Consider the following 11,707-nt stretch of genomic DNA (forward strand, 5'->3'; position numbering starts at 1 on the left):
AATAACCAGAAACATGCATAATTTCTGAAAAACATTAATAGACTCATTCAAGAAGCTCCGTGAATTCCAAGACATAAGAGTACAACAGAATGCACACCTACAGACATCGTAGTCCTGGAAAAGGATCGAGTCTAGGGAGGACTCAAACTACCCACATTTTGACTTCAGTCTGTACTTTCTAACTGATTAAGTTCTCTTAAGACCAGCAAGACCCTGGGTGATTGACCCCAAGACGATGATCCACCTGACCTTTGCTGCCCAGTTGCACCTACCTACCACTTTGTCCCACATTTTCCTTACATGAACCTGGAAATATTTTTTGGCACTTTGGGGACAGCCTTTGGGACACAACTCCACTGTCTTCCCAGTGTCGGCCTCCCTGAAACAAATTCCTTTCCTGACTCGCCACCACTCCTCTCTCTGCCTTTGGGTTTTGTCAATGGCCAGCTGCCAAACCTAGTCTGCTTGCGGCCCCTGGAGCCAGCAGCTCTGTGCCCTTGGTCTCAGGCAGCAGTCCCTTTGTGGACAGGCGAGGTGGGGAGAAAATAAAGCTGGTCTGGTGCAATTTCCTAGGGCCTAACTGCAGAGTCATTGGGCTGCTCTCATTTGCTTCACCCTCATACCTTCTCTGGCTCCGGCGTCTGGGTTCCAGCAGATTTTCCCCAAATAATTAAAAATAGCATGAAGTGATTTTACTTTCAGGTTCAGCTTTATGCTCATTTCCTTTCTTAACAACCTCAGTTTGTTTTCAGCTTCTGTGGGAGAAGAAAACAGCAAGGGTGAGTTAAGAGGTACCTGGATGCTCATTCTTGAACAGAACAGCAATCTATGGCTCAGGTATGTTCATTTCTAAACTGTCTTTTACATGCACTTTAGGTTTGGGCTTAAAACCCTAATTTCTGACATAAACATGAGAACTCAGAAGAGGAATGCAATAGATACATGTGAATATGTAAGCTATAAAACCTTGTATTTGAGATTTTCCACTTAACGCTGTTACATATTCTTGTTCTAAAATCTACACATTAAAAAAAAATCTGAATTACAGAGGAAGTTTAAGACTGCAATGAATTCTTACACACCATTCACTTGGATTTGCCCCTGTGGTGATATTTTGTGACATCTGCATGCTCTCTTTCTAAATAGATATGTAAGTTTTTCTATTAACATTCTTATTCTGATTATTATTTGGAGCAATAAGTAACAGAGGCTGTGACTCTTCACCACTAAATACTTTGGCACATAGATCTTGGGATCCAGACATGATTCTACTTTCTTTCTTTGGATCCATCTCATTCCCCCACAGCCATTCCTACCTCTCCCTCTGGCTACTATTCTGTCACTCTGGTAAGGACATCCCTGGCCATCCTGCTAATGCTTGCAGTGAATTCTCTGGGCATTTAACATAGCTAACCTCTCCCTTCTTCTAGGGCTCACTGTCTGTGTTGCCTCTGAAACCCCATGGTCTGCCAGTGCTGTCACCCCTTATAGTTCCCAGAGGCTTTTCTTCTTTTGTATTCCCAAACTGAATTAAGTCATCTCCACTTGTAATTCAATGAACCCCTATCACTCACATCTCTCTCTCTCTCCTCAGGATTATTTCAGTTTAACCGGTCTACCATGTGCCCAACATGGGGACCGGGCAGAGAACAGAATAGTCAGGGCACCTTTCTCCTCAAGCTTAGACCTTAGTGGAGATGATTAGAGTTGTGATCAACAGTAGAGTATAATCCTTGTTGCATTGTCCGTCATCTTCCTAGTTTGAGATGGTTACTGGGAAGTAGTGTTAACTATCCCCTTGTAACCATTCTTCCTTTCTCCCCTACTAATAGAACTCCTGCTTCTTTGCCATGCACATAGTTTCCCAGAATAATGATGGCAATTCCAGCCTCTCTTGTGGTTGTGTATGGGAATATGGATAACCTAAGAAGCGATTTAGTTTACATAGACTTTACATAGTAAGGTAAAGAGTTAGTATTCTCTGCTTAGAATACAAATGACAGCACACCAGGGACTGCCCCTTACAGATGGTTGAGCATATGATAGCATCTGAAGCTTCCATCCTTATGAAACACAACTACATACCATCCCCAGACTACTAACCCTGAAATTTATGAGGGAGAAATAAACGTAAACTGCTTATGACACATTTCTTTCCTAACTGTTGCAGCTAAGCCTAATTCTAACCTAATAGTTATCTTAGTATCACTCTGAGGGCAGGGGCTGCAGCTTATTTATCCTTTAATCCAAGCACACAAGCACAACATGTGGCAAATAATAGATGTTCAACCAATGAGTTGAAGTAAAAAAAAAAAGGGGGGGGGGTCACAGTGAATGGGACTAGATATCAAGGAATAAAAATATGAAAAGATATCTTTCATAAACCTGAGCTGAACTGGAGCCCTTGGTGAAGCACTGAGCTGTGCCAGGAGAGAGCCAGGTCTAGAAACTGCTGAGTGGTTTGCGGCTGTCATCCTGACTCTGCAGAAACAAGAGGAGCCCATCGGGTCACAATAATACATTAGAGTAGGTATTGTGAAGATAGGAGAGTCAACAGAAATCCCGTAGAAGTTATTAATCATGGCATATGGGTAACCAATGTTTTTGAAGAAAATTATCTTGCCAGGTAATTGGGTGCCAAACATAGAATAGGAAAACAGACCTTCAGGCTTCTAGTCATGGGTCTACCATTTATTCACTATGTGCTTTTGGCAAATACCTTACTTTGACTTTCTGATCTCATTTGCAAAGTGAGTAGAATAAGCCTACTTTGCAGGTTCTTGTTAGAATCAATGAGAGCAACACATCGGAGACTGGTGATACCCAGGATTTTGTCTCTAGCTTCATCAGAGATTTGGAGAATAATGCAGGCAGCACTCTGCAGATGGCCAATGGTAGCCCGCATTTTGTGCCATGGAAAAGTACAGAAGTGCTGATGTATTCATGCTTCGGATAACTCTGAGGCTAGAGAATGACTTTGTGGTCTTATTTTACTGTGAAGCTCATCTGGGTTTGCAATTTTCCATTGTATCTGAGGAGACAACCTGTATGAGAAATGCTCTTCTCAGAGATTAAATATATATAATATATAATATATAGTATATAATATATAATATATAATATATAATATATGTAATATATAAAATATATAATATATAATATATGATATATATTATTCCCAAGAAAACTAAATTTCCAACAATTAATTCCTCAAAGTCGGTAGAATTTTAGTAGGAATATATACAATCTCATTTACCCTGCTCCACCTCATATCTACTTTATTTTTATTTTTATTGATATAAATGACATATAACATTTTATAAGTTTAAGGTATAAAACTTGTTGAATTGATATTTATATATTGCAACATTATTACAATCATATTAGTCTTAACTAACATCTCTATCATGTCACTTAATTATCATATGTGTGTGTATGTGTGTGCTTAGCAACTTTGAAGTTTATAATCTGGTGGTGTTGTCTATAATCACTATGCTGTGCATCTCTAGGACTTATTTATTTACTAGTTGCAAGTTTATACCCTTGTAAACAACAAACCTCCACTTCCCCCAACTCCCAGCCCCTGGTAATTACCCTTCTACTGTCTTTATGAGTTCAGGTCTTTTAGATTCCACATACAAGTGCTGTCATAGAGTATTTGACTTATCTCACTTACTATAATGCCCTTGAGGTCCATACATGTCACAAACAGCAACATTTCCTTATTTCTCATGCCTGAACAATATCCCACTGTATATATGTACAGAATTCCTTTATTCATTCATCTATTGATGGATATTTAGGTTTCCATATCTTGGCTATTGTCAGTTACGCTGCAATAACATGAGAGTGCATATATCTCCTTGAGATCCTGATTTCAATTCTTTTAGATAAATCCCCCTAAGTGGGATTGCTGGATAATATGGTAGTTCTATTTTATTTAATTTGAGAGAGAGAGAGAGAGAGAGAGCGAGCGAGCAGGCGAGGGGAGGAGAGGGAGGAAGAGACAGAGTCCCAAGCAGGCTCTGCACTGACAGCACACAGAATCTGGAGGGGGAGGTGAGGGGTTCAATCTCACAAACCATGAGATCATGACCGGAACCGAAATCAAGAGTCAGATGCTTAGCTGACTGAGCCACCCAGATGCCCCATGGTAGTTATTTTTTAATTTTATGGAACCTCCATACTGTTTTCCATAGTGGCTGAACCAATTTACAATGTATATTTCTACCATCCGTGTACAAAGGTTGTCTCACTTCCACATCCTCACTAATGATTATCTCTTGTCTTCTTACTATTAGCCATTCTAACAGGTGTGAGGTAACATCTCATTCTGGTTTTAAGATATCTCTTATTTTCCCGATGATTAGTGATCTTTTCATTTACTGTTGGCCATTTGGATGTCTTCTTTGGAAATATGCCTGTGTAGTTCCTCTGCTGATTTTGTAATTGATTGTTATTAAGTTGTGTGGTTGTCTACTGTGTTTTTATGCCTCATTTGGAAATTCTTTTTCCAAAAGATATCAGAGCATGTTAACTGAGAATAGATACTGAAAAATTTTAAGTGCAGTGATCAGGAGGAAAACACTTATTTAGTAGGAGGAGATGGGATTTATAAAAAGTTTCAAACGTCATAGCATCTTTAAAAAATCATTTTAGAATTTATAGTTTCTAATTTTGAATCTCATTGATACCCTAAACTTCTTGCCTCATTCAGGCCTGGGGATTCTGGTGACCTTAGTGGATGCCTTCAACAGCGGAGCGGTTCCTTCTCTGGAGAACACGGTGATATCTGTGTCCTAGTGTGAGGACTCAGTGGCTCTGCAGAGTGAGGTTCCCACAGAAATGGTCGTGGCAGTACCAGATCTGGGCTATGGAGCAGCCCCCACGGAGCAGCCTCCCCAAAATGACGAGGAGTTATGGAAGAAGTACACGGTACTTAGTCTTAATAGTTGATTCTTCATGTTACCCCCTCTACCTAAAGGGCACCTGATTGGCCATAGATTAGCTAACATTCACAGCAGAAGGATGCTGATTATTCTGAATAAGAGAGTTAAAAGGACACTATTACTCTATTTTATCTCCTTCGCCTCCAAACTCAGGCACTTTATCTGGAAATCTGTCTAATCTCTGAAGCAAAGTCAGTACAGACACTCAGATGGCCTCCTTGACGGAACATCTAGTTTCCCTGTGGGCTTGAAACATGCTTCAGTTATTTTGAGCTGGCTGCTTTTTCTGTGCACTCTCACCCATTCAATCCAAAGTTCTCTGGGAAGATTGTTACCAGATCATTCTTTACCTTTATTTTACTTTGAGTTGTATGACTGTTAATCATGCCTTGTAGATAGCACTACAGGATGCCATAGCTTCACAGAGCCATAGAGATTATATAATACAAACTCAGCATTTCACAAGGAAGGCTCAGGGAGTTCAGAAACTTAACCAATAGTCTTGAAGGAGTATTTCTGAGATGGTAGTAATTCAAGTTTCATTGAACAGTAATTCACACACCATAAGTTTCATGCAGTGAAAATGTATAATTGACAAAGATGTACAAATGTAAATGTACAGTGACTTCTTTCACACGAGGAAGGTGGTCTAAGAAATCTTCCTGGAAGAGCAGTGTGACATACAGTTTGAAAGATTTGTACATATTATCCAGGGTGGATGTTACTGGAGGAGTCACAAGCAGGAAAAAAAAAAACCCATCATGTGAAAAATATGAAAGAATCTGAGGTTACACACCTGGAAAACTGCACTTTCTTCTGACTGGTGGAACCTAGCACGAGTGGAGGGAAGCAGCATTGGCAGACGAGGCTGGAGGAATAGTGAGACAGGCAGGGTCTTAGAACATGCATGTAGGTGGGGTTGGGCTGGGGGGTGGGGAACAACTAGGGAATTTGATCAGGGCAGTTTTTTTCTCAGAATATTTCAATGGAAGTTCAGGTTAGACCTGCCTGATATGTCTTTGCCCTTTGTGGTTCCCAGAGTTTGGTGCAGATGAAGAAGGAACTAGAGGGAAGCTGCATGAAGAAAGATGAGCTTCTCCATGAAGCACGAGAAGCCTTAGCAGGTATGGGGAAGGCTCTGGGCATGATGGGGAGGGAGGTTCCTGCCAGGCCCTCTGAGACCTCTGACAGGAAGATCTTCTCGAAGCAAGGAGTTTCCTCTCCTGTGGAAGGCATGCTCTGCTAAATCTGAAAATAATAAGACAAGGTGTGGTTGTTCGTCGGCCAGCCAGTCAGAGGGCCTTTCCCACCTTGTTCTCAAACCTGCCCTCGATGTGTGGTCATGAGTTAAATTTGGACATTTCTGTCTGCTCTTCCCAGACAGTTTGGTGTCTGAGAAAGTGGTGGTTGTGGGACAGGGGGTTGTTGCTTTCAGGCTTAACCGTTGTTTTCTTGCCTGGAGCAGAGGAGCAAGCCAAAAGAGAGACAGCTGAGAAGGAAAAGCGGCTTCTTGAGAAAAGGTGTAAAATGCTGCAGCAAAAGTTAGAGACTCTAGAAACAATTTTCCAGGAATCCATGGCCCAAATGAGAGAGGAGATAAAGAGAGAGAGAAAAAACCTTCTGAGAGGGCAGAATGAGAGGATTCAGAGACTGGAGGTAAGCCTGGCTCGGGTCTGGGCAGTGACTGCAGAAGAAAGCCCTGGAACCCTAGCAAGGGAGGGCTGAAAGTTAAAGCAAAGCCAGACAGAGAGGCACTGCTGTCATTTACTGCACTCAATTCACTACAAGCCCTGAATCTGTAATGGCTTGTGTCAGGGCACGTGGGCTGTGTTCACGCTGAGTTTCTGGAGAGTCCCATAGGAACTTGTAGCTCCAAGAATTTCCGGAATATAAATCACCTTCCCAGGGCATGTGCTGCTGTTCTGAGGGATTCCTGGATGATCTCACGGAGCCAATATTAAATGGGGTCCTCAGATTTATCGTCGAAGATGTCCTAACTGGGTGTATGTAATAAAAGCAGCAATTGGTTCACTTTCCCAAGATTACTGCCAGTTTTCAGGCACCCTACCCACCCAAAGACCCTAAGATAGATCCCTGCTGGCCTAAAGACTCAGAAGTGAGGGGGACTGATAGCTCCGAACCTGTAGCTGTCCCCAGGAGAGGATGGCCTGTCTGAGTCAGCATGCGACATAGGGGAAATTCTCTCTTCTCCCGACTGGAAGTGTTTGCATCAGATTTCTCAACCATTATTTCTAAGATGTGGGTGAGCATTTGTGCCATTCAGATGAAAGAGTCCCTCCTAAATAGCATTAATAGAATATCATACAATTGTCCTCACACCTGTTTAGCACCCTCGCAAAACCTTAGTGATAGATGAATATAAGTAATAAGGTACTTCTTATTCTCCAGCCCCAAACCAGGAGATATTCCTGCTGTAAATGATCTAATAAGAGAGAATACTTGAAAAAGGAAAATGCAGATAATTTTATAAATTATTAATATGTAACCTTACTCCTGAAAGTTTGGGATCTTTAAATGTTTTTCTTTTATGAATGTATCACACAATTTTAGGCCCAAATAAAAATCATGACTGGTAGCAAGCAACATACTGAAACTGACTGCACTCCAAAGATAATGGAGAACAATGACAGAGAAGATACTTCGCGGCCTTCGTGGTGGCCTCAAATTTGTGAGCTGCTACAAGAGTTGATTTTACTAATGGTCAAGTTTTTCTCTTGTATATAATTTCAGGTAATTTTCACAAGTTTTCATAACAGCTTTTTGATATAGCTTATTTTCATGCATATGTACCTTTTCTGTTTTTCAGCAAAATTTAACAGAAAAATAGAAAAGTAGAAAACAGAAAAAATAGAAATGCCCTACTATAGGGCATCAATGGTTGACAAAAGATAGAGTAAATGTGGCTGGACAGTTAATTTAAATGGATGTGGAAATAACTGATTAGAAGACAAAGAGAAGGTTAAATTTGTAGCCTCCTGGAAAGAAACACATTGGAATATAATTATCAAGAAGTGCTTCTGAAAGTTGCATCTGAATAATTACTCAAATAGATATCCATAGCGTGTTCTTGAGTAGGATGGGCCAGCGCCATATGCAAAGCAATTCTTTCTTGGTTTACCTGTAAATTTTATGCATTGCAAGTTAAAATTTCAAAAAGGCTAACTGTAAAATTTAAACGGAGCTGATCAAAAAAATCAAAAGCCAAGACAATTCAGAAGAGGTACAATGAAATGTATAGATCTGCAAGAATTAGAACAGTGTGTCACTGAGCATAAATATAAAAATATAAGAACAGAACATGCCGTGTAGTCTAAAAGTAGAAACCCCACCACATATAGGAATTAAGTGCATGTGAACAGTGTTATTTACGTATTTTTTTTTAATTTTTTTTCAACATTTTTATTTATTTTTGGGACAGATAGAGACAGAGCATGAACGGGGGAGGGGCAGAGAGAGAGAGAGGGAGACACAGAATCGGAAACAGGCTCCAGGCTCCAAGCCATCAGCCCAGAGCCCGACGCGGGTCTCGAACTCACGGACCGCGAGATCGTGACCTGGCTGAAGTCGGACGCTTAACCGACTGCGCCACCCAGGCGCCCCCGTAGTTATTTTTTTAAGTATATTTATTTTTTTTTAGAGCAAGAGAAAGCACGTGCATGCACACACACACAAGCAGGGGAGGGGCATACAGAGAGGGAGAGAGAGAATCCCAAGCAGAATGCCACTGTCAGCCCACTGCGCCACGTGGGGCTCAATATCACAAATGATGAGATCACGACCTAAGTCAAAATCAAGTCAGTCACTGAGCCACCCAGGCACCTCCACCCCAGTAATTTAAAATAACACTTTTGGGGGCACCCCAGTGGCTCAGTCAGTTAAACAACGAACTCTTGATTTTGGCCCTGGCCATGATCTCACAATTTGTGAGATAGAACCCCACAGGCAGCAGGCTGACAGTGCATAGTCTGCTTGGGATTCTCTCTCTCCCTGTCTCTGTGTGTGTGTGTGTGTGTGTGTTCATTCCCCCACCCCAAAATAAATAAACATTTTTAAGAAATAAAATAAAAAAGTAAAATCAGTGGGAACATACAGTTCAGTATGAACTACATAACAGCTGTTGTCAGACAACTGGAGAGCTGTGTAGAATAAGAAGGTGAGTAGATCTATTGTAAATTTTGTGTAAAGTAAGTTCCAGCTTGACTTCAGATGAAACATCAAAAAGCTCCACAGAAACAGAAAATGTCAGATAATTATAAAATTATGTTGGAACATCAAATTTATTTTTAAATGCCATAAACCCCAAAGATGTATAAACACTGACAAAAACTACATTAAAATAAAGATAAATTCATTATAGTGAAAAAGAACCTAAAGAAATTCAGAAGCCAAGAATGTTCTGAAGAGACAGCCTTGATTTCTGTCAGAGGAAAGAGCTGATTTATATGAGTTATGCATCATAAAGGGCCACAAATCAATAAAAGTGGGCAAGCTTTGAACAAATAGCTTATAGAAAAGCAAGATATTCAAGTAACTCAAAATAAGAGAAATGAAACAAAACTATAAGATGCAATATTTTACCTCCCATGCTATCAAACTGTGTTCCCAATGTTTCTGAAAGCCCATGGAAGCCCTTTCATGGAAGGGCTTTCATGGAAGCCCAAATTGTGTCATATCTATTGCAAATTGTGTCTAATATATATTAAATGTTAATAGATGTCCATTTTGGCACCACATATTCAGTTTTAAGGTATGCACACACTCTCTCATACACACACACAGTCATGAAAATTGTGTATTGATAACATGTCCATTGTGGCATTGTCTGTAACTCTAAAGATTGGAACTACTTATATGTCTATATGGGAGTGGTAATGTAAATTTCAGCGCACTTCTACAATGGAAAATTATATAGCCAGAAAATTGAGAAATAGCACGATTTGTAATGACACGGAACAACTTACTAGATCTATTGTAATGTGGAAAAAGTGGGGTGCCAACCAATGAGACTAGGGCACTATTTCTGCAAAAAAAAATGGAATTCATAATACTTATTTGTATACACATGAGGAACTAGCACTGTTGGTTGCTTCTAGGGGAAACTAGGTTTCTGAGATCAGGAATGAGAGGAATACTTATTTTATTCGGTATAAACCTTTGTATCTTTGGAAATTTTACAAGGAGTATGTAATACTTGTTCAGGAGTATAAGAAAAAAAACCAACGATGCTGTTTATGGTGATGATGGTGGTGGTGATGATGACAATGATGATGGTATTTAGGAAATTTTACATTCTTAGAAAAGCATCAACCAGTTCAAAAGAGAGGTGTAATAAATAGTGAGGTCCAATACTGGGGGGAAAAACATATATCCTAATCTTGTTTATATTATAGGGTTGAATTCTACTTCCTTAAAGTCTTTGAAAAATAAGGTCTGAATAAGAATATGATGCAATTCTGAAATCCCAGCTTGTGTGTCTTCGCTTTCCAACTTCAAATTACAGTTTTAGATGTTAGTTGTATAGTGTGTCTGCGGTGTATCTTGATGTTTTTAGACTTCCCTTTCAGCTGATGTTTGCATGCTTTGCTTTTGTTATAATGAACTACTTCCAGCTGCACAAGCTTGACATGTTAACACCTCTATTCTAGATACCTGTGCACAGTATTCAGACTTCTTCCAACAACCTCTGCGATCCTCACCTTTATGTTGCAGACTGGTTTCTCCATGAAGTCTTGGATTTCCTGAATCCTCTAAAGCGGGTTGGGTGGCCCTCCTTTGTGATCTCATTGTACCTATGGCATGATTTTGAAAACTTAAGTTACCCATTGACTCTGTTTTGCTGATGATACCTCACTGATAGGGACAAGTTTATCTTTATCATTGTAATCCTAGTTCCTATTTGCATGTCCAACACTTGATCCGTAACTGCAAAGTGATGGTTGAACACATTCCCCACTCTCTAAAGATTCTTCTTTAACAAAAGGTTTATTTATTTTTGAGAGAGAGAGAGAGAGAGAGAGAGAGAGAGAGAGAGCATGAGTGGGGAAGGGGCAGAGAGAGGGGAAGAATGAGAGAATCCCAAGCAGGCCCTGCACTGTCAGCACAAAGCCTGATGTGGAGTTTGAACTCATGAACTGTGAGATCATGACCTGAGCTGAGATAGAGTTAGATGCTTAACTGACTGAGCCGCTCAGGTGCCCAGTTCCTGTTTTCTATATATATCCTAATTATGACAGATGCTTCAAAGGACCCTTAAAACAAAGGGTATAGTTTTTGACATAGAGAACAAAGACAAAAGGAGATGTAGATAAAATTAAATTTCCTCATAACCTGCAGCCCAATGACAAATACTTGAGACAGGGAGAGTATGACATTCCTCCAGGAACTCCCAACTGTGTTAATATTAATGCTTTGCTAGTGGCAGAAACAACCTTACCTCGACAATAGTCAGACTTCCACGATCTTGTAAGTCTTCTTTAATATACGAAAATCCTCTTGGAGACTTTCTTTTTCTCTACCCCTCCCACCTTAAAAGTATGTAATCAATCACTCCTCACAACCCCAGTACAACTCTTTCTCTCCAGGAGTCCTGTCCCTGTGCTTCAATTAAAGACACCTTTTTGCACCAAAAATGTCTCAAGAATTCTTTCTTGACTGTTCACTCCTGAACCCTACATCAAATCACATAAGTTTTAAGATTCTAATACAAAGGGTGTGGAATGAATTAGGACTACAATTCC

The 11,707-nt window shown here is 40.2% G+C and overlaps 1 protein-coding gene across 2 annotated transcripts; it reads left to right on the top strand.

Annotated features, from left to right (window-relative positions):
• Window positions 1-387: 387 nt before the first annotated feature.
• LOC125173265 (guanylate-binding protein 6-like) lies at window positions 388-11,064 on the top strand. 2 transcript variants are annotated; one of them, XM_047872186.1, is made up of 7 exons: window positions 498-534; window positions 753-837; window positions 4,718-4,935; window positions 5,989-6,073; window positions 6,415-6,605; window positions 7,521-7,700; window positions 10,616-11,064. In XM_047872186.1, the coding sequence occupies exons 3-6, from the start codon at window positions 4,846-4,848 to the stop codon at window positions 7,692-7,694; spliced, it is 540 nt and encodes a 179-aa protein (XP_047728142.1). In that variant the 5' UTR covers window positions 498-534; window positions 753-837; window positions 4,718-4,845; the 3' UTR covers window positions 7,695-7,700; window positions 10,616-11,064. The 2 variants fall into 2 exon arrangements, 1 of the variants encoding a protein (XP_047728142.1); XR_007154978.1 differs by having other exon boundaries at window positions 388-837; window positions 6,415-6,469.
• Window positions 11,065-11,707: the final 643 nt, after the last annotated feature.

Source organism: Prionailurus viverrinus, chromosome C1 (assembly GCF_022837055.1).
Source record: "Prionailurus viverrinus isolate Anna chromosome C1, UM_Priviv_1.0, whole genome shotgun sequence".
Taxonomy (NCBI): domain Eukaryota; kingdom Metazoa; phylum Chordata; class Mammalia; order Carnivora; family Felidae; genus Prionailurus; species Prionailurus viverrinus.